The sequence below is a fragment of the Scyliorhinus canicula genome, chromosome 12, assembly GCF_902713615.1.
Source record: "Scyliorhinus canicula chromosome 12, sScyCan1.1, whole genome shotgun sequence".
In the NCBI taxonomy this organism is placed as follows: domain Eukaryota; kingdom Metazoa; phylum Chordata; class Chondrichthyes; order Carcharhiniformes; family Scyliorhinidae; genus Scyliorhinus; species Scyliorhinus canicula.
Window position 1 is genome coordinate 13,518,142 of NC_052157.1, and position 23,558 is coordinate 13,541,699.

Below are 23,558 nucleotides of genomic sequence, written 5' to 3' on the forward strand. Positions count from 1 at the left end.
ACTGTGCCATGGAATCTTTGCATTCACCTGAGAGGGCAGAGGGCGCCTCGGTTTGACACCTCTGAACTCCGACCCTTAGGGTGAAAGGCTAGCATTTATCCTTGTGCGTTGGCCGCGTTCCGTTCAACGGGGAACGAAAAGTGACCCCATGGTGTCAGACAAACAGAAGGTTTGATTCTGTTTCGGGGTGAAGGTGACTCAACCTCAGGCATTTTGTTTCCTGCCACAGTGATTCCTAAGGTCACCAAGCACCTGCTGTCGAACCCGGTGTTTACCTGTATCGTTCTTGCTGCCTGCATGGAGATCGCGGTGGTCGCTGGATTTGCTGCCTTCCTCGGCAAGTACCTCGAGCAGCAGTTCAACCTCTCCACCTCGTCCGCCAATCAGCTTCTGGGTAAGTGAGGATGACCCATTGTGCCCGGCTCTGAGGGGGTGGTTTTTACTGATGGAGGTGGCGCTGCGGACGGTTGGGCCCGTACCCATTTAGAGCTCAGAAGAATGTTGTTGAAATGTATAAGGTCCTTCGGGCGCTAGACAGGACGACTGCACAGAAGGTGTTCCCCCCCTTGTAGAGGAGTCCAGAAGTCCAGTTTAAAAATTAGCCGTAACCCATTTGAGACTGAGGAGGAGGCAAAAGCTTTCTCTCAGAGCATTATTAGTCTGTGGAATTGTGTACCATGGAGAACAGAGATGTGAACAATGGTGCACACTCCCGGGTTTTGTGGGCGCCAACCCCAGGTCAGGGCGCAAGTTTGAAAAGCTCACGTGGGGAGTAAATGCCAGTGTGGCCCAGCTGGGCTGAATATTTTTTGTGCTGCTTAATCCATGCAATTTATTCCAATGCCTCACTTGAGCCGTGCCCCTCTCACGTGAGAAGGGGCAGGTCGCGCAGTTCAAAGGTCGACTGGGTCAAGTAAAATTTGGATTTCGAGGAAGGAGAAGAAGTGGTGCTTGTGGCTGTCCTATCACCGTGGGATCGAATGGGGCGTTGATACTGGGCAGCTCACAGTTAGGATGAAGCGAGTGTCTCCTGTGTATTAAATTCTGAATGTCATTGAGCAGGTAGTGTGTGTTTTTAATGTGCACGCGCTGTCGTTTATATTCTATCAGCTTCACGATGGTCTGAGCGGGTAAATATGCTGCCTCCTGTGTAACTGAGCTACAAAAAGACACAGAGAGCAGAGCTTCCTCAGTATTTGTCAGATCGAGGGGTGGGGGTGAGAATAGCAGCATTGAGGCCCTCAGCACCGATGGTGGAGTTCTCCGCCATATTGTTGGGAACATAGAAGTAGAACGTACCGCTGGCGTGGCGGGTTCAATCAGAGCCAGCTCCACCCTCAACTTAGTATTTTGAAGAACAAGGCAAGGCGCCATCTTTAAAGGACGCCCCAGTGCAACAAAGGTCGATATGGAATCGCAGCATTCCCCCCCCCCCCTCCCCCTCCCCGCCCCTCCCAAAAGGGGCAGTATCCAGGTGGTGCCGGGAGCTTGACCTTCTCCCCTCTGAGAGAGAAGCTCACTGGGAGGTCTGCACATAAGCTGCAGGACCAGTCATAATGCTGCCCTGAAATGCTGACGCTGGCTTGATGATGAGATTGTTATTATGAGTTCCCCACATAGAACGTGGGGGTTCCCATTATGTCACTGGCAGGGGTGGGGGCAGCACGGTGGTGCAGTGGTTAGCACTGCTACCCCGCGGCGCCGAAGTCCCAGGTTCGATCCGGGCCCTGGGTCACTGTCCGTGTGGAGTTTGCACATTCTACCCGTGTTTGCGTGGGTTTCGCCCCCACAACCCAAAGATGTGCTGGGTAGGTGGATTTGCCACGCTAAGTTGCCCCTTAATTGGATAAAATAAATTGGGTACTCTAAATATATTAAAAATAAAAAAAACAAAAAAAATGTCACTGGCAGGGGAGGGTGGGGACAATTGGGACAACACTTCCCACTGACGTAAAACCCAATTTGGGCCTTTCACAATATGATCATAGAATCTTTTTATAGTGCAGAAGGAGGCCATTCGGCCCATCAAGTCTGCAACAACTCTTGGAAAGAGCACCCCACTTAAGCCCACACCTCCACCCTATCCCCGTAATCCAGTAACCCCACCTAACCTAAGGACAATTCAGCATGGCCAATCCATCTAACCTGCACATCTTTGGACTGTGGGAGGAAACCGGAGCACCCGGAGGAAACCCACGCGGACACGGGGAGAACGTGCAGACTCAGCACAGACAGTGACCCAAGCCGGGAATCGAACCTGGGACCCTGGAGCTGTGAAGCAACCATGCTAACCACTGTGCTACTGTGCTGTCAATATTTTCCACTCCCATCACCAAACCCACCTAAAAAGAAGGGAGCAGAAATTCCCAATCATAGTTGGGGTTCTGGAGTAATGTATATTACACCGCGACTGTGTAAGGATCTGGAATGAACTGACCTAAGATGTAGGGGAAGAAGTAGGCCATTCAGCCCATCAAGTCTGATCCGCCATTCAATGAGCTCATGATTGATCTGATATGATCATCCACAACTCCACCTTCCCGCCTTATCCCCATAAGTGCTTGAGAGTGTGGCAGAGGCAGATCCAAAGGTGGCTTTCAAAATATCAATGGGTGATGGCTGGAAGAGAAATACATTGCAGGTCCACAGGATGGGGGGGGGAGTGGGACTAGCTATGTTGCTCTTGCAGAGGCCCAGCATGGATAGGATGGGTGGAATGGCCTCCTTCTGTTCTGCAGCCCTTTTATTATTCTATGATTCAAAGGCCTTCAGCCGGGACTAGGGAAGTTGACGGAGGAAAGGAATAGCAAAATCTGAGAGAAGTAGGGAGCAGGTGGGGGAGGGGGGGTGGGGGGGGGGGGGGGGGGGGGTGGAGTGAAATCCTGGAGATAGTGAATCGGGAGCTGTGGTTAGCACTGCTGCCTTACAGCGTCAGGGACCCGGGTTAGATTCCGACCTCAGGTGGCTGTCTGTGTGGAGTCTGCACGTTCTCCCCGTGCCTGCGTGGGTTTCCTCCGGGTGCTCCGGTTTCCCCCCACAGTCCAAAGATGTGCAGGTTAGGTGGATGGGCCGGGCTAAATTGTCCCTAAAGAGTCCAAAAGATTAGCTGGGGTTACGGGGATAGAGTAGAGGTGTGGGCCTAAGTAGGGTGCTCTTTCGGAGGGTCGGTGCAGACGCGATGGGATGAATGGCCTCCTTGTGCACTGTAGGAATTCTATGATTCTATTCTGAGAAGGATTCTGGAGTTTAAGAAAACAAGGGAATGTTCTGGGCAGACGGCTAAAGGATGTCGATCAGCCCATCATCAGGAATAGCAAGTCCCAAGGGTGAATGGACAGTGTTGTTGGTAACAATCTTCCTAATTTAATACTTTCTGTATTAAAAAAATCAGACAGATTTCAATAGGAATTGAAAATTCTGATTGTCGGTTTGAGCCGTGCTGTGGACAGGTGTTGGGGATAATTACCTGGTCATTTATTACAATGGGTGATGTGAGTGATGGCAGCACCCAGGTGATCACAGGTGACCTTGAGCTGCACAAACCTTCAAAAAGATGAATACTTTCACTGCTGGACACTCCCAGTTTACCGAACGGGAAGCTGGGATAAGATTGCTTTCTCTGAAGGTTTGTTAAACTGCTGAATGAAGCGTTACGAAAAATTCTCAAACCCACGAGTTGTGCAGAGAGTCAGCAAGTGAAAGTCAAAGGTTTTACTATCACCACTCTTTCTCTCTTCCCTTCCCTCCTTTCTCTTCCCTCCTTAACTTCGCTCCTGTTTCTCTCCCTCGCCCTTCACCACTTCCCACTGATTTCCCTCCCCTTTATTTCTGTCTTCCTGCTGTGTCTTGGCCCCTTTGTTTCTGTTTCGTTCCCCATCAAACTACAAATTCTCTCCCCTCATTCATTCCGTTTTTTCTCCCCGTGTTTGCGTGGTTCTCCCCTTGTTTGCGTGGGTTTCACCCCCACAACCCAAAAGATGTGCAGGATAGGTGGATTGGCCACCCTAAATTGCCCCTTAATTGGAAAAAATAATTGGTTACTCAAAATTTTTTTTTTTTTTTTTATTAATTCCGTTTTCCATAAAATTGATGGCAGAACAACAAGCCGTGCGGCTTCGCCCCTGCTGGTGTTTATTTTGTATTGACAACTGCATTCTGCATTTTGTCGACTTGAGGCTACCGTACACACATGTACCAACAGAGGGAGTCTGCTTCGAGTAGAATAATAGATGTCTCTGGCTGAATATATAACTGCTTGTGTCTCATGAATTTCACAATGTTTATGCTCTACCAAAGGCCCCTCCCTCTCTGTTTACATCATCCCACCCCACCCACATGGCCCGCTATTCCTTCTCTCACATGAATATTTCTAGCAATACATTATCCCATCACAGAGTCACCAGATCTTGAGCTGCCCCCAAAACCCAGAAGACTCCTCAGCTAGCCTCGCTCGCACTCTCCCTTACCCTCCTCTAATTCTCTATTCATCCCTTCTCTTCAATCTCTATTCATCATTTCTCTCTTTCTCGTGCTCTGCTCCTGTTCTTTTCTTCTCCCTCTCTCCTGGAATATCGGAATGGAATTGATTGGAGAGCAGAAGCTGACTGGAGTGGAGGGGGGAGGAGTTGGGTGGGTGTTGAGGGGAAAGATGAATAGAGCACAGGAATCAAAGAAGTGACAGTGGAACGTGGAGATTTGAAACAAAGGAAAAGATGAATGGGGTATAAGGAGGTTGGTCTGTATCACAATTTAGGATCCTTGGGTCGTTGCCACTTGTACGGGTTGAGAATTGTTAGAGTGAGGACATATACACATCTGGATTCTCGCGTTTCACATGGATTTTCCATTGGATAGTGACTGGGAACAGCAGTCCTGATTGGATATCTCTCCTCATCCTAAGCCAGGGTCACTGAGGGCAATTCTACTGTCCCAACTGCCACTCTTCCCTACGTTTAGTTGCCCTTCCCTAACTGCCCTTGAACTGAGTGGCTCGCTAGGGCCATTTCCGAGCTCAGTTAGGAGTCAACCACATTGCTCTGGGTCTGGAGTCACGTGTAGGTCAGGCCAGGTAAGAGCGGTAGATTTCCTTCTCCAAAGAGACACTTAGACAGTATGGTCACCATTACTGAGACCTTCAATTCCAGATTTCTAACTGAATTTAAACTCTACCAGCTGCTGTGGTGGGGTTTGAATCATGGAAATAAGAGGCCATTCAGCCCTTCGAGCCTGCCTAGCCATTCATTATAATCCTGGTTGACCATCCAACTCAGGAACCTGCTCCCTCTTTCCCCCCTATCCTTTGATCCCTTTCGCCCCAAGAGATATATCTAACCCCTTCTTGAAAACATTTGCCTCAACTACTTTCTGTGGTAGCGAACTCCACAGACCCACCACTCTCTGGGTGAAGAAATTTCTCCTCATCTCTGTCCTAACTGGTCTACCCCTTATCATCAGACTGTGACTGGAGCCGTGAAGCAACAGTGCTAACCACTGTGCTACTGTGCCGCCCAATCTAGATTGATGCTACCACAGGACTGAGAGACGCATTGCCAGAGCTCCTGTCATCTGATGAGACCTTAATCAGTGAGAATCACGGTTGTTTGGTGGGCGCTGTGAATCCTAAGATAGTTTTTGAAGTTCTCCTGGTGTTCTGGTCATTATCTCTATCTGAACCACTGTTGCCAAAACATTCATTAATCTCCTGAGTGCTCATGTGATGTCGCTGACAGAGAATAGACACTCCGTTTACCTGGACGAAAGAAGCACTTCAAAACTAGAAAATGCTGGAAAAACCCGGGAGGACTGGTGGCATCTGTGGAGAAAGAAACAGAGTTAACGTTCGGATCCTTATGACCAGCAGAGCCATGCGGACTCGAAACGTTAACTCTCGTTTCTCTCTCCACAGATGCTGGCAGAGCTGCCGGGATTTTCCAGCATTTCCCGTTTTTAATTTCAGATTCTCGGAACTTTCAAAGCTAACTCTTTGAAAGATGTTTTCATGCGATTTCGTTTCATTTTCAATGTTATTGGGCGGCACTGTAGCACAGTGGTTAGCACTGTTGCTTCACAGCTCCAGGGACCCGGGTTCGATTCCCGGCTTGGGTCACTGTCTGTGCGGAGTCTGCACGTTCTCCCCGTGTCTGCGTGGGTTTCCTCCGGGTGCTCCGCTTTCCTCCCACAAGTCCCTAAAGGTGTGCAGGTTAGGTGGATTGGCCACGCTAAATTGCTCTTAGTGTCCAAAAAAAGGTTAGGTGGGGTTACTGGGTCACGAGGATAGGGTGGAGAAGTGGGGTTAAGTAGGATGCTCTTTCCACGGGTCGGTGCGGAATCGATGGGCCAAATGGCCTCCTTCTGCACTGTAAATTCTATGATTCATAATTCTATGATTCCATTGTTCTATTTTGATCACAACTTTGTGACGCACCAGTGGAGGAGGGGGGGGGGGAATGTTCTCTGTTAAAGACAAAGTAAGTTGTTGGCACATGTAGTAACCAGCAATGTCTGTCCACTGGCTGTTTAATTTGTCTTCTTCTCCCTGTCCCACAGGAATGACGGCCATTCCCTGTGCATGTCTGGGCATCTTCCTCGGAGGGCTTCTGGTGAAGAAGCTCAGCTTGACGCCTCTGGGTGCCATTCGAATGGCCATGTTGGTTAACCTCGTGTCCACTGCATGTTACATTTCCTTCCTCTTCCTGGGGTGCGACACTGGACCCATAGCCGGGGTCACCGTTCCTTATAAAAACTCGTGAGTACAATACTTTTAAAGTGTGAACGTTGCGACGGCCTTGACCAGTTGTTAGGGCTAATGATTTATTTTTTTGGGAGGGGGGGGGGGATGTTGGAGTGCAGTTTTCTTTCTTTTTCCTAGATTTGGGTCAGAAAAAGTAGATAAGAATGTCTTGCAAGGAAATTGCGTGTTTGCTTAGTGATGTCCTCCACAGTTTGAAGGCCGGAATTGAAATGAAATGAAAAATGAAAATCGCTTATTGTCACGAGTAGGCTTCAATGAAGTTACTGTGAAAAGCCCCTAGTCGCCACATTCCGGCGCCTGTCCGGGGAGGCTGGTACGGGAATCGAACCGTGCTGCTGGCCTGGTTTAAAAGCCAGCGATTTAGCTCAGTGAGCTAAACCAGCCCCTCGTAGGGAGAGTGCTAGGTTAAAGTGCAGATTGTCACTTGCGAGGACAGGGTATGGATTAAATACTTTCCCTGGGAAGGGGGAAGCAGCACAGGACAAAGAGGCAAAACGTCAATCGAGACAGAGCAGATCTGCAAAGACAGGTAGCAACAGCGTCATCGTCATACAGGCAAGAGTGGGATCATATTCGCTGCACTGTGTGGAACACCACGGGAGATCCACTAACTTCCGAATGATTTGGTGTTAAACACAAGGAGGAGTAATGTGGATATTCGATTGGGAACAAGCCAAAGCTCCAGTCAGTGTCGGCACGGTGGCATAGTGGTTAACACTGTTGCCTCAGAGCTCCAATGTCCCAGGTCGAATACCGGACTCGGGTGACTGTCTGTGTAGAGAATTTCCTCCGGGTGCTCCGGTTTCCTCCCACAGTCCAAAGATGAGACGGTTAAGTGGATTGACCACGCTAAATTGCCCCTCAGTGTCCAAAAAAAGGTTAGGTCGAGTTACTGGGTTACGGGGATAGGATGGAAGCCTGGGCGAAAGCAGGGTGCTCTTTCCAAGAAACCGTGCAGACTCGATGGGCCAAATGGCCGCCTTCTGTACTGTAAATTCTATGATTCTATGATTGTGTCTGAGCCCTTGCCTCGCTGGCAGTGAGGAGGCAGATCCTATTGGCTTGAAGGTCAGTTTCTCCATCCTGTACCTCAATATGGCTGGGAGATTTAATGGAGTTTCTAAGCCTCAAGGAGATTAAATTTAGTTTAAGAGGGAATGAGGAGGGGTTTCATAAACGATGGCACCCGCTCACTTTAAAGAATTAACCTCAGTCGGCAGCTAAAAGGGGTGGTAGTTAGTTAATTAATTGTTTTCGGGTTTGAGGAAGGGATTGTTAAATCTTAGTTAAATATGTGCAATATAATTCATAGAACATAGAACAGTACAGCACAGAACAGGCCCTTCGGCCCTCGATGTTGTGCCGAGCAATGATCACCCTACTCAAACCCACGTATCCACCCTATACCCGTAACCCAACAACCCCCCCCCCCCTAACCTTACTTTTAAGGACACTACGGGCAATTTAGCATGGCCAATCTACCTAACCCGCACATCTTTGGACTGTGGGAGGAAACCGGAGCACCCGGAGGAAACCCACGCACACACGGGGAGGACGTGCACACTCCACACAGACAGTGACCCAGCCGGGAATCGAACCTGGGACCCTGGAGCTGTGAAGCATTTATGCTAACCACCATGCTACCGTAAAAAAATTTGAAAAAGCTAATAAAAATAGTTTGTTAAAAAATTGAAAATAATGTTTTGAAATTAAACTTTGGAATTTATATGCTCAAAATTAATTTAAGCTTTATTCCACCTAGGTCCAGAGAAGGAAAGTTGTGTTTGATAAATAGGCTGAGAAATTGGACTCGGTAGCACCCCGTTTTTAGCTCGAGGGGTTTTGGAGGGAAATCCGGAATGTGGGGTCTAGACACCTGAAGCCGTGGCCACCAATGGTGGGACAAATGCAGACAAGGCCAGGAGAAATAGGGAATTCCGATCGGTTGAGAGGTAGATGGTTGGGACCTTGAAGGGGTTTAAACACAAGGATGAGAATCTTGGCCGGAATTCTCCCACAATCGGCGGGGCATTCCGCTGGCGTGTTTCCTGCGTGTGCGCAGAGGGTTTCTTCTCCGCGCCGGCCATGGTAGAGCCTTACACAGGCCGGCGCGGAGGGAAAGAGTTCCCCCACGGCACAGGCCCGCCTGCTGATCGGTGGGCCCTGATCGCGGGCCAGGCCACCCTGGCCCCCCCCCGGGGCCGGAACCCCCTGCGCCCCCCTGAGGATACCGTGAATTGCCTCCCAAGCCAGGTCCCGCCAGTATGGACCTTGTCTATTTCATGCCGGCAGGACTGGCCGAAAACGGGCGGCCGCTCGGCCCATCGGGGACCGGAGAATTGCCGGGGGGGGGGGGGGGTGGATTCTGCCAACGGCCCCCGACCAGCGCGGCACGATCCCCACCCCCGCCTAAAAACCAGCGCCAGAGAATTCGGCAGCCGGCATTTTAGTGAATGGGATTCACACCGGCCCCCGGCAAATCTCTGACCCGGCCGGGGGGGGGGGGGGGGGGGGGGGGGGGGGGGGGTTGGAGAATAAGTTGGAGGTACCAGGGTGAGGGGGCATCACTTTTCCTACAGCTCAGGCTGGAGGCTTTTCTGCTCAAACAAAAAGAATTGCAAACGTAATTGCTGCCATGATGTTGGAATTTTCTTCTTTCTGTTGCAGATCTGCCTCGGGTACAGATCTGGACCCTTACGCTCCCTGCAATCGCGATTGCGACTGCAAGACGGCCGCTTATAGTCCTGTTTGTGGATCTGATGGAATTACCTACCTGTCTTCATGTTTTGCTGGCTGCTCCAATCTGGTGAGAGTTAACGTGTGTAATGTACAGTGTAAAGTGTGTAACAAGCCTCTAAATTACATGTTTTTGGGGCCAGTACAATTTGAAAGGTACCCACTACCTTTTCTAACTCCTCAAATTGCTAGTGTAAAGATTAAACGGAATTAAGCCAAAATGAAAACTAACACATTAAGGGAAAATGGAGAGGCACCAGTGACAGTACAGATGGTAACTTGTACAAAGATGGGGCAGTTCAGGTTCTGCTTGAGACCCTGGAATACTGTCACCTGGAATGGATGCGGTCATTCTCATGATGTTGCTCATGATGGTCTATGCACGAGGGCTACAGCTGCAGTGTCTGCAGCTCTGGAAATAGTGGATGCATTGGTGGTCATCTTCCAGGATTCTATAGACTCTGGAACTGTCCCTCAGTTCTGGCAACTGTCAGATTGGAGGATAGCTCACGTCACTCCGATATTTAAAAAAGGAAGTAGAGAGAAAGCAGGGAATTATACACCAGTAAACCTAATATCGGTAGTGGGGAAAATGCTTGAATCCATTATCAAGGACTTTATAGCGGAACATTTAGAAAGCAATGGCAGGATCAGTCAGAGTCAGCAAGGATTTATGAAGGGAAAATCATGCTTGACAAATCTGTTGGAATTCTTTGAAGAGGTAACCAGTACAGTCGACAAGGGAGAGCCAGTCGATGTGGTATATTTGGATTTTCAGAAGGCGTTTGACAAAGTCCCGCATGAGAGATTATTGTGCAAAATTAAAGCGCATGGGATTGGGAGAAATGTATTTTTTTTTATATAAATTTAGTGTACCCAATCATTTTTCCAATTAAGGGGCAATTTAGAGTGGCCAATCCACCTAGCTTGCACCTTTTTGGGTTGTGGGGGCGAAACCCACGCAAACACGGGGAGAATGTGCAAACTCCACACGGACAGTGACCCAGAGCCTGGATCGAACCTGGGACCTCGGCGCCGTGAGGCAGCAGTGCTACTCACTGCGCCACCGTGCTGCCCCAGGGAGAAATGTATTGAGGTGGACAGAAAACTGGATGGCAGAGAGGAAACAAAGAGTACGGATTAATGGGTCCTTTTCAAATTGGCGGGCAGTAACTAGTGGGATACCACAGGGATCAGTGCTGGGACCCCATCTATTCACAATATATATTACTGATTTGGATGAGGGAACAAAATATAACATCTCAAAGTTTGCAGATGATATCAAGTTAGGCAGGATGGTGAATTGTGACAAGGATGCAGGGATCCTACAGCATGATCTGGACACGTTGAGTGAGTGGGCAAATGGCAGATGCAGTGTAATTTGGATAAGTGTGAGGTTATTCACTTTGGAAGCAAACACAGGAAGGCAGATTATACCCGAATGGTTGTAAATTGGGAGAGGGGAGTGTGCAGCGGGACCTGGGTGTCCTTGTGCACCAGTTGCTGAAGGTAAGCATGCAGGTAATAATAATAATGGCTTATTGTCACAAGTAGGCTTCAATGAAGCTACTGTGAGAAGCCCCTAGTTGCCACATTCCGGCACCTGTTCAGGGAGGCTGGTACGGGCATTGAACCCACACTGCTGGCATTGTTCTGCATTATAAGCCAGCTGTTTAGCCCACTGTGCTAAATCAGCCCCTATGTGCAGCAGGCAGTAAAGAAGGCTAATTGTTGGTCTTCATTGCGAGAGGTTCCGAGTACAGAAGCAGGGATGTGTTGCTGCAATTATATAGGACCTTGGTGAGGCCACACTTGGAGTATTGTGTGCAGTTTTGGTCTCCTTCTCTGAGGAAGGATGTTCTTGCTCTCGAGGGAGTGCAGCAAAGGTTTACCAAACTAATTCCAGGGATGGCAGGACTGTCATATGAGGAGAGATTGACTAGGTTAGGATTGTTCTTGTTGGAGTTCAGGAGAATGAGGGGGGATCTCATAGAGACTTACAAAATTTTAACGGGACGAGACAGGGTAGATGCAGGGAAGATGTTACCAATGATGGGTGTGTCCAGAACCAGGGGTCACAATCTGAGGATTCAGGGTAAACCATTTCGGACAGATATAAGGAGACATTTCATCACACAAAGAGTGGTGAGCCTGTGAAATTCATTACCCAAGGAAGCAGTTGATGCTAAAACTTTGAATATATTCAAGAGGCGGCTGGATATAGCACTTGGGGAGAATGGGGTCAAAGGCTAGGGGGAGAAAGCAGGATTAGGCTATTGAGTTGGATGATCAGCCATGATCGTGATGAATGGCGGAGCAGGCTCCAATGGCCAAAAGGCCTCCTCATGCTCCTATCTTCTATATATGCATGTCTCAGTGCCAACACTGAGCTTTGCTTAATCTGCCCTATCCTTTTTTTTTAAAATTTGGATTACCCAATTATTTTTTCCAATTAAGGGGCAATTTAGCGTGGCCAATCCACCTACTCCGCACATTTTTGGGTTGTGGGGGCGAAACCCACGCAGACACGGGGAGAATGTGCAAACTCCACACGGACAGTGACCCAGAGCCGGGATCGAACCTGGGACCTCAGCGCCGTGAGGCGGTTGTGCTAACCACTAGGCCACCGTGCTGCCCTTGCCCTATCCTTTTAAGATAACATCTCGAGTATTCCTCTAGCAGTTCAATGAATTCCTGAGGCCAATTTAGAGGCCAATAATCAAACACCAGGCAGTGGAACCAAATACTTTTTGAGGTGGGAAACTTGTGCAGCATATCTATTGTGACAGATATGTGCTGGATTCAAAAGGAACAAGCTATTATTTGGTTAACTGATGAACTTTTAAACCAAGCTCCATCTTGCCTATTAGATGGGTGTAAGAGATGCCAGGCTCCTGTTCAAAAAAAAGCAGGGGACCTCCGGAATATGGGGGCATCCTCCCCCAAAGATCATGGCTAATACTTACCCCAAAGCCAACATCACTGCACTGCAAAAAAGATTATTTAATCATTATTACGTTGCTTTTTAGTGGGAGCTTTCTGTGAGCAAATTGGCTGCCACCTTTCTTAAATGTATATCAGTGACTACACATTGCAAGTACTTAATTGGCTGCAAGGCCCAATGGGATGTCCTGAAGTCGTGAAACATGGAAACATGGTAATTAGGAGCAAGAATAGGCCATTCGGCCCTTCGAGCCTGATCCTCATCTCAATGCCATATTCCCACTTTCTCCTCATACCCTTTGATGTCCTTAAAATGTAAAAGATTATCTGTCTCTTTCTTGAATGCATTCAGTGGCTTGGACTCCACTGCCTTCTGTGGTTGAGAATTCCACTGGTTCACTACCCAATGAGTAGTCAAAAAATATTTCCTCATCTCAGTCCTAAACGGTCGACCCTGCATCCTGAGACTGTGTCCGCTGGTTCTAGATTCCCCAATCAGGGAAAACATCCTCCCTGCATCCAGTCTGTCCAGTCTTGTTAAAATGTTATACATTTCAATCAGATCTCCACTCATCCTTCTAAATTCTAGTGGATACAGGAAGAAGCCGTATAATGCCAGGTTAAAGTCCAACAGGTTTGTTTGGAATCACTAGCCTTCGGAGCACCTCTCCTTCATCAGGTGAGTCGCTCACCTGGCTGATGCAATTCAACGTGAGAAAATGTGAGGTCTTGCACTTTGGAAAAAAGAATCCAAGCATAGACTACTTTCTAAACGGTGAGAAAATTCATAATGCCAAAGTACAAAGGGATCTGGGAGTGCTAGTCGAGGATTCCATAAAGGTAAACATGCAGGTTGAATCTGTGATTAAGAAAGCGAATGCAATGTTGTCATTTATCTCAAGAGGGTTGGAATATAAAAGTAGCGATGTGCTACTGAGCCTTTATAAGGCTCTGGTTAGGCCCCATTTGGAGTATTGTGTCCAGTCTTGGGCCCCACATCTCAGGAAGGACATACTGGCACTGGAGCGTGTCCAGCGGAGATTCACACGGATGATCCCTGGAATGGCAGGTCTAAAATATGATGAACAGCTGAGGATCCTGGGATTGTATTCATTGGAGTTTAGAAGGTTAAGGGGAGATCTAATAGAAACTTACAAGATAATACATGGCTTAGAAAGGGTGGACGCAAATAAACTGTTTCCGTTAGGCGAGGAGACGAGGACCCGTGGGCACAGCCTTAGAATTAGAGGGGGTAAATTCAGAACAGAAATGCGGAGACATTTCTTCAGCCAGAGAGTGGTGGGCCTGTGGAATTCATTGCCGCGGAGTGCAGTGGAGGCCAGGACGCTAAATGGCTTCAAGGCAGAGATAGATAAATTCTTGATGTCGCGAGGAATTAAGGGCTACGGGGAGAATGCTGGTAGGTGGAGTTGAAATCCCCATCAGCCATGATTGAATGGCGGAGTGGACTCGATGGGCCGAATGGCCTTACTTCCACTCCTATGTCTTATGGTCTTATGGTACTCTCCGAAAGCTAGTGATTCCAAACAAACCTGTTGGACTTTAACCTGGTGCTGGAAGACTTCTTACTGTGCCCACCCCAGTCCAATGCCAGCACCTCCACATCATGGCTAGTGGATACAAACCCAGTCGAACAAATATCTCCTCATAGGTCAGCCCTGCCAACCCCGGTATTAGCCGAGTGAACCTCTGCTGCACAGCTTCAATGGCAAATATATCCTTCCTTGAGATAAGAAGACCAAAACCACTTTCACCCAATACTCCAGGTCTGGCCTCACCAAGGAACAATATACATTCAAGTCTATATCTTCTTTTACTTGGCCATTTTGTGCCTTTAATGCCAAGCTCGCTCCGTACATGAGGGAGAAAGGAATAGAAAGTTCTGGTCGGGCGATACAAAACAGAGTGCGGCATGGCTGCTGTAGAGCATAAACACTGGCTGGAGGGCCCGTTTCTTGTGCTGCAAATTCCATGTAACGGAGCTGATTATCTGTTCAAAATAGTCTGTCATTTAAAAACAATGGATAAACTGATATGATTGCATTAATCCAAATGTGTTAATAACTTATGCATTAATTATAATATCTTACGCATTCATATTAATATCTTACGCATTAATATTAATATCTTAAACATTAATATCTAAACTGTGGTCTCCTAATTTAGCAAAAAAACCAAAGAGCGACTGAATAAGATCAGATAGTGCGACTGACTTTGATATCTGAATGGATCAGGTTACAAATGGAAGCTTAGAAAACAAAATCTCATATTTGTCTATTTTTATGCACAGATGAGATTTTAATCATGACTCTTGGGTATCTGTGTCTCTCCTGGCTGTCATTCTGTCTCTCTAGGCCGCTATTCATTTATGATTATAAGATTATATTCGCAACATAATCAGAAAATTAATGAGCCATTTTATATTAAATTGCAGCTGTATGAAACCTTGGCGTGAAGAAATTATTCTCTTTGTCTCTATCATTAACTAAAATACTTCATTTTCTTTTCACGCTGCCTGCTTCAGACAGTAGACATGCATTGTTGATAATACAATGTATTAGTATTCTGTAGCATGCAGGAATACTGATTAGCCAAGGTCAACGAATTGTTAAAGGATAATGTCAGCTCCTGGCCTGGAAGCTGAATGATCATCTCAAAATTAAGATGGGAGGTTACTAACCATCAGTCTGCCTGGTGTGTGCCAGCTGTTACCAAATGTTCTCCAGTAACAACAACTACATTGCATTCATGTAGCGCCTTGGACAGAGCAAAAATCAAAAGCCACTTCACAGCCGTGTAATCAGACAAAAATTGATTGAACAGTCTGCTAAATATTTAAAGCAGGCCTGAGCTCATGTGGGCTTTTCACAGTAACTTCATTGAAGCCTACTCGTGACAATAAGCGATTTTCATTCATTCATTTCATGTGGCATCTTTCACAAGCACAGGATATGCCAAAGCGCTTTACAGCAACTGGAGTACTTTCGAAGAATTGTCACTGTTGTGATGTAGGAAACATACCAGCCAGTGTGCAGACAGAACGATTCCACAAAGAATGGGATAATCTAGCTCAGCAATTGTCATAGACAAGGTGAGGAGCCCAAATTTGTCAACCCGGGCAAGATCCCTCAATTTGTTACCTCGTGCTGGTGTATCCCAAATTGTTATTCCCCAGGTGAGGAGGGTTGAACTGGCTCCCTTTCTTTATTCAAACCCTCTGCTGGTCGCAGCAAGATTCATGTTAAAAAAAAAAGGATCCCTCCCTTTGCGGACCCCCTTTCCCAGCCCCAGGATTTATGTTTTAATCGAGCCAATTTAACCATGCTTTCTTTTTTTTTTTAATTTTCCCAATTAAGGGGCAATTTAGTGCGGCCAATCCACCTACTCCAGCACGTGAATAATCGGTTTTGAGATTCCAGTAGCGCTAGCTTCAGCAGGTTGTTTTGAGATTGCGTGTTCTGCAGCTTGGCTTCCTGTTACAGCTGTGGGCTTCGCTGAACTTGGTTGACTTTAGCAATGAGAGAGAGATGGATATGAGTGGGGCTGCTGGCTGGCTTGTCAGGCAATCCAACACCCCAGGACTCGCTTTCACACACACACACACACACACACTTCGGTCAGCTTTCAGTTGGCTTTTGTCCCAGTCTTTGTATATTCCTGGAAGGCAAAATCTACAAATCCGTCCGCACATTACACTTGGAATAACTTTTGATGAGTTTATACTCGTCTGCCATTACCTCCCATTGTCTCCACCAGAGATGGCATGCTTTAGAAGTGCCTTTGTCTGGAAACAGGGAGTAACTCCATTGTTCTGCAGAGTATCACACACCAGCAATTCAGCCAGTGACTGACTTTACATCCTCAGCTATCTTTGGGCTTGTATGCCCATTTTCAAATATCCACAGGACATAATCAAAGTTCAATATTTTAATCTTTGGCAATTAATGCTTCCTCCAATGTCAAATGGCTGCAAGGCGGCCGGCCTATTGGTGGCCGGGCTTCCAACCAACATTTTATGCTGGGGCCGGGGGGGGGGGGGGGGGGGGGGAGCAGGTAGCAGGGTAAATGACACCCCAAAATTCCAGCTCCAGTGACTGGTTTGAGACCAGGGACAGAATTTGATGATCCCCTACCCACTGGAGTCTCAGTCACTCTAACCTCTCCGCAATTTTATGTTAAGGCCTCAGCTGAGGCGCCCCCTCCCCCTGTCCTTGCTCCATTGGAAACCCACAAGTGGCCAATTAATGACCACTTAAGGGCCATTTCCCAGCTAATCTCAATTTGCAAGCTGGTGAGAGGAGTTCAGGGGCAGGGAGATACCGAAAAATGATCCTGCTCAAACCTCAGCTCTGAAATTGATGGATGGGGAGGTGAACGCCTCCAATAAAGGCCTCCTTTTAACATCCCCCCCCCCCCCCCCCCCCCATCCCCTCAAAAGGTCTGGCCAATGAGGGTGCTTCCTCTGCCCTCCTGGCCTTTCCACAAATGCCCCTACCAACCTCTTCCCATAATCCCCCAAGACATTACCTCCCTTTCCCCCTCCCCAAAGCTTACCTGCTCCTGGACTCTCAGAACCCTGGGGCCCGCTCCAACCAAATTGCACCAGAGTACCGTGCCAAGGACGTTTAGCCGGGTGTTTCCCGGTGGGGTGTATCCCAGCATGCACAGCGGCAAGAAAGACCAAACTCTCTAATGGGACTTTGTTGCAATCCGGGGCCTCAGCGGGGAACGCCTCACTGAGCCACACTTCGTCCCGTTTCCTGCACTGAGGAGTTCCGCTGGCCAGATCTCCGACTCCCCAAAGCCCCAATTCACCTATAGACCCCGCCCCGCACCCCACCTCACATGAACAGGGCACCCTCAGGCCCAATCCCTGGAAAAAATGGCTGGCAGTGCCAAGTTGCCCAGGCGCCACCCTACCCAGAGGGCAATCACCTGGGGGCTTCCGATCCCCTGAGAGTGTGTCGACTTGTACTCAACGGCATTTGCCTAAGGTCTCCAAAGCAAAGCGGTTAGATCCCAGAGCCTCAGTAATTCAGGCCAGCACATATTAGAGTAAGACTAGCTGCCTCACTCTAATGTGCAGATTTGCCAAACACTGATCCCGTCCACAATGGGCGGGATTCAGATCGCGACATCTCACGAGATCCCATTAGGACTCACGAGGCGTGGCAAGCTGGGTAGGTCCCGGAAAAGGAATCGAACGGGGGCGGGGTGCGGCCGGTAGATCGCGCCCTTAGACTCCGATGCTTGTAGTCCCAGTCCTGTCCACAGCAGGTGGGATTATAGAGAGGTTGGCCAGTAGTTCTGAGGTGGGATGTCCTCGTAGTAAGGGGAGAAATCCCGCATTCAGCCAATCCATGCACCTTGGAGCGTGAAAGGGCTGCGGGGGCAGTCAGTACCAGCAATGGGTGCATTCGCCGCCACCCCTCAGATGGCAGGGAGGGAAACTCCACCATCTGAAAAACCCCTGGCCCAAGAACCAGGTTGAGACCCAATGGCAGATAGAGATGAACGCACTTCAGTGCGACTTCACAACAAAAGAGTTTAGATTTGCACTCTGGCCCACGAGGTAGAAAGGACAGGTTTGAACTTGCCAAGAAAATTAACCTTTGACCTGCTTAGTTGACAATGATTTTGCTCAGACTTTGTTTTAGATATTCAACTGAAGCTCTACTCTGTAATTATTTGGGCTAGAGAGGTATCATGATCAGTGATGCTAGCTTACATAATTAATGACTATTCACTGCGGAAGGCTATTATTTCCATGTCTCTGCTGGTGACAGCTTCATAATGGGTTACTTGCAAAGGAGAGCGTGTAATAAGTTCAGCTGAATGGCTCTCCTTTGTTGAGTTGATCTCACTGTGCATCTTTTGTTGGGTAAACCTATGGGAAGTAGCTACGATATGCAGAGAATCACTGCCAGCCTGCGCCTGTGACTTTCACTCCTCGTCTTTGTAAAAGGTCGACAAGGCTTTAACGCACTGCATTCCGCTTCATTATCTTTAATTGGGGAAAATGATCAGCGGCTGAAGATCAGTCAACCTTCCCCGCACTCTACACGCAGCCTACGGTTTCCAAGAATGTACATGGGGACAGAGGAAGGTAGCGGTTGGACCTGCTTTCCCAGTGAAATTGGAAAGGAAAAAGAGGAATTGGAAGAATAAGATATTAAAAAAATGGAAATGCTGGAAAACCTCAGCAGGTCTGGCAGTATCTGCGCAGAGAGAAACAGAGTTAGCGTTTCGGGTCCGCGTGAGTCATAAGACCATAAGATATAGGAGCAGAATTAGGCCACTCGGCCCATCAAGTCTGCTCAGCCATTCAATCATGGCTGATATTTTCTCATCCCCATTTTCCTGCCTTCTCCCCATAACCCCTGATCCCCTTATTAATCAAGAACCTATCTATCTCTGGCAAAAAAGTTCCACAGATTCACCACCCTCTGGCTAAAGAAATTCATTCATACGGGCCATATAAGGACTCAAAAGGTTAACTCTGCTTCTCTCTCCAGAGATGCTGCCAGGTCCGCTGAGTTTCCCCAGCGTTTATCTCTTTTTTTATTTCAGATTTCCAGCTTCCACAATACTCTCCTTTTCCTTTGGTAACAATTTTGAAAGGGCCTGGGCGCAATCTTCCTGCTCTCGGGGAAGTGAGATTGGATCAAAATGTGAACATGTAGCTTCACTGTCCAACCACTTCCCGCCTGAGCATCCATACCAGAGGCACATTAGCAGTGGAGGACAATTCCCCAATTGCCACCATTAAGAGGCTGATTGGGGAAAATTACCACCACTGTTGGGATCTTCCTAATGTTGGATTATTTCCTCCCCCCCCCCCCCCCCCCCCCCCCCAACTGAGACATAGAAAATAGAAGCAGGAGGAGGCCATTCGGCCCGTCAAGCCTGCTCCGCCATTCATTATGCTCGTGGCTGATCATCAAGTTCAATACCCTGATCCCCCTTCTCCCCATAATCTCTTGATCCCTTCAGCCCCAAGAGCTATATTTAATTCCTTCTTGAAATGACACAACATTTTGACCTCAACTAATTTCCGTGGTAGCGAATTCCACAGGTTCACCACTCTCTGGGTGAAGAAATTGCTCCTCACCTCAGTCCTAAGAGGTTTATCCCTTATCCTCAAACTATGACCCCCAGTTCTGGATTCCCCCACCATCGGGAACATTCTTTCTGAATCTACCCTATCTAATCCTGTTAGAATTTTGTAAGTTTCGATTACATCACCTCTCATTCTTCACAACTCTGGAGAATACAGGCCCAGATTCCTCAATCTCTCTTCATAAAACAATCCCGCCAACCTGGGGATTAGTCTGGTGAACTGCCATTGAACCCCCTCTATGGTAAATATATTCTTCCTCAGACAGGAGATCAAAACTGTACACAATACTCCAGGTCTTAGTTGCATCAAGACATCTTGACCGGGATTCGCCCCTACCCGGCGGCGGGGGGTCCTGGCGTGTCGGAATGGCGTGAACCTCTCCGGAGTCGGGCCGCCCCAAAGGTGCAGAATTCTCCGCACCTTTAGGGGCCAAGCCCTGACATTGAGGGGCTAGGCCCGCGCCGGAGTGGTTCCCATTCTGCCGGCTGGTGTGGAAGGCCTTTGGCGCCACGCTAGCCGTGGCCGAAAGGACTTTGGCGGCCGGCGTAAGTCCGCGCATACGCCAGAGGGTCAGCGGCTGCTGATGTCATACCGGCACATGCACAGGGGAGGGGGCCTTCACCATGGCGGAGGCGAAAGAAAAAGAGTGCCCCCACGGCACAAGCCCGCCCACCGATCGGTGGGCCCCGATCGCGGGCCAGGCCACCGTGCCCCCCCCCCCTCCCCCCTCCACCCCCCCCCCCCCCCCGCGGTCAGATCGCCCCGACCCCCCCCCCCCCCCCCCCCCCCCCCAGACCCCAGAGCCCGCCCGCGCCGCCAATCCCGCCGGTCAGGTAGGTGGTTTAAACCATGCTGGCGGGAGAGGCCTGTCAGCGGCGGGACTTCAGCCCATCAAATGTGTGGTAAAACCTAAGCAGGGATGTGGGCTTCGCTGACTAGGCCAGCATTGATTGCCCATCTCTAATTGCCCTTGGGAAGGTGATGGTAAGCCACATTCTTGAACCGTGGTGCTTTATGTGGTGTAGTTACACCCACAGTGCTTTTAGAAGGGCGTTCGGCCCTACAACTGTCCAAGGTCTATCTATTCCTCCAATTCTGGACTCGTGCACGTCCTTGATTTTCAAACTCTCACCATTCCCTTGCCTTCAGCTTCCTTGGCCCTAAAATCTTGAATTCCTTCCCTAAATGTCTTCATTTCTCCAACTCCTCCCCGTCCTTTAAATCGCTCTTCAAGACTTATCTATAAGACTTGAGTCACCTATCTGAGTATATTCTTATGTGGTTTGGTGTCAAATTTTCTTTAATGACACTCTTGAGAAACACATTGAGGGCGGAATTCTCTGCTCCCCACGTGGCGTGGGAGAATCGTGGGAGGGCCTCCCGACATTTTTTACGCCCCCCTGGCGCCCCCAGCGATTCTCCCCCCGCTCGGAAAAATCGCCGCTCGCCGTTTTTCACGGCGAACGGCGATTCTCCGAGCCCGATGGGCCGAGCGGCCGGCCCTTCACACCTGTTTCACCACGGCAGCAACCACACCTGGCTGCTGCATTTTTGAAACGGGCGCCAGATGCCCGTTTGGGGCATCTAGGGGCCCGATTTGGACGGGAACACCGCGACTGTGCTCGGGAGGGGACAGGCCCGCGATCGGTGCCCACCGATCGTCGGGCCAGCGTCCAAAACGGACACACTCTTTCCCCTCCGCCGCCCGGCAAGATCAAGCCGCCACGTCTTGCCGGACAGCTGAGGAGACAGACGGCCACTGCGCATGCGTGGTTCGCGCCGTCTGCACGATGAAGTCATCCGTGCATGCACGGGTTGGAACCGGCAACCCGCGCATGCGCGGATGACCTCACAAATGCGCCATGTTGCGCGTCATTTCCGGCGCGACGAGGTCGCGGCCGGGAAAGACGGAGGCCCACTCCTAGCCCCCCGGTTGGGGGTGAATTTGGTGCGGGGAGCGGGCCCCGAGGCCGTCGTGAACCTGAGCCGATTTCACGACGGCCATCCCGATTTTTATCGGGAGTGGAGAATACCGCCCTGAGTCTTTTGTTTCCTCAAGACATGACTGATGCGACCATCAATTCACACGAGACGGAGAGTTGCAGTGAACAGTGGTTTTAATCAGCTAAAACAGTGCCTGCCTACGACTGCTCTGCACTGAGAGCCGCCTGCAGGGCAGCAGATCTATATACTTCCCCCGAGGGGGTGGAGCCAGGGGCGGAGCCCACAAGGGCACCAACATGATACAGTGCGGTGTAATGTGCTACAATGGTCCATAGGTGGAGCTCACAAGGGCAACAACATAGTACAATGCAATACAGTGGTGAATGGTTGCCGTAATACATTCACCACAGTGACAAATAAATGCAAGCTGTTGTGAGTAATCATGAATCACTATCACTCTCTCTTTGTTGTTTACTTTGAATTTTGCCATGCTATTCCATAACTGTGCCATGAGGTGATACGTCACTGGGTAGCATGTTTTCCTCTGATTGGGTGGATCCTGTCAGAATTTGGAGCCTCTCTTTTTCTGCCACGTTTCTATCTGTTGGTCTCTTCCTAAAACCATACTGTTTTGCACGGATTGTGTTTAGATTTCTCCTCACTGCTGTTGACAGGTGCTCAGCTCTTGGTTTGGAAGTAGAGTCCTCATCTTAACCTCTTCCCTCAGTCTTCATTTTTTGTTACATTCTTTGGCAAGACATTGTCTCCATTGGCCAGCATTGATTGTCCATCCCTAATTGCCCTCAAGATCCCCAGCACTCTATGTGGTGTAGAGATACACCACAGTGCTTTTAGGAAGGAAGGAAGGAAGTTGCAGGACTTCACAGTTCCAGGTTCCCAGGTTCGATTCCTGGCCTTGGGTGACTGTCTGTGCGGAGCCTGCGCTTTCTCCCCGTGTCTGCGTGGGTTTCCTCTGGCTGCTCCAGTTTCCTCCCACAGTCCAAAGATGTGCAGGTTAGGTGGATTGACCATGCTAAATTGCCCTTAGTGTCCAAAAAGGTTAGGTTAGGTTGGGTTACGGGGATAGGGTGGAGGTGTGGGTTTGGGTAGGGTGCTCTTTCTAAGGGCTGGTGCAGACTCGGTGGGCCGAATGGCCTCCATCTGCACTGTAGATTCTATAAGTCCATGATTTTGACCCAGCAACAGTAAAAGAACAGTGATATCATTCCAAGTCAGCATGGTGTGTAGCTTAGAGGGGAACCTGCAGTGATGCGTTCTCATGCATCTACTGTCCTTGTCCTTCAAGGTAGTAGAGGCCGTGGGTGTAGAAGGTGCTGTCAAAGGTGGCTGGGTGAGTTACTGCAATGCATCATGTAGCTGGTACACACTGCAGCAACTGTACATCAGTGAAAGAGGGAGTGAATGTTTAAGGTGATTGATGGGGTGTCATCAAGCGGGCTACTTTGTCCTGGATCTTGTCAAGCTTCTTGAGTGTTATTGAAGCTGAAATCTTCCAAGTAAGTGGACAATATTCCATCACACTCATTACTTATGTCCTGTAGCCACAGTATTTATATGTCTAGTGCAGTTCAGTTTCTGCTGAATATTGGTTTTAACAGTGAACAAGTGCCTTGAACAGCCTACCCACACCCCCTAAGCTGAATCCCACCCAGTCAGTCTCACCGTCTTCCTCTGTCCCCATCATTTGATTCATATTCCCATCCTCACCATGTGAGTCAACCTTTTACCTCAGTTACCTGGGAAGATCTTGAAGCAGATAACATAAACATAACTCGAGAATTAAATCAGTCATATTTCTCGGAATCATTGACATTCAGTCGCATAGTTGGGTTGAACCATCAAAAAGGGGGTAAGGTGACTGGGCAGACTGGCGTTTCCTCTTCCCAAGCATCGTTACACTCTCGGGCTGAATTATCTCGTTCTGAGACAGAGTGCAGTGGCGGGTGGCTCTGCCGGTACCTTTCCCGCTGGCCTGATCCCACGCCAGATTCTGCACTCGGTACCTCATTAATTATGCACAGG

At 49.0% G+C, this 23,558-nt stretch overlaps 1 protein-coding gene across 2 annotated transcripts in view; it reads left to right on the forward strand.

The window, feature by feature from the left end:
• Positions 1–23,558, forward strand: part of slco3a1 (solute carrier organic anion transporter family, member 3A1) — a 268,172-nt gene that overhangs the window by 222,556 nt on the left and 22,058 nt on the right. For both annotated transcript variants that reach the window (XM_038813327.1, XM_038813328.1), the window contains exons 5-7: positions 230–394; positions 6,547–6,745; positions 9,419–9,557. In XM_038813327.1, the coding sequence (XP_038669255.1) occupies positions 230–394; positions 6,547–6,745; positions 9,419–9,557 (503 nt within the window). The remainder of the gene's footprint in view (positions 1–229; positions 395–6,546; positions 6,746–9,418; positions 9,558–23,558) is intronic.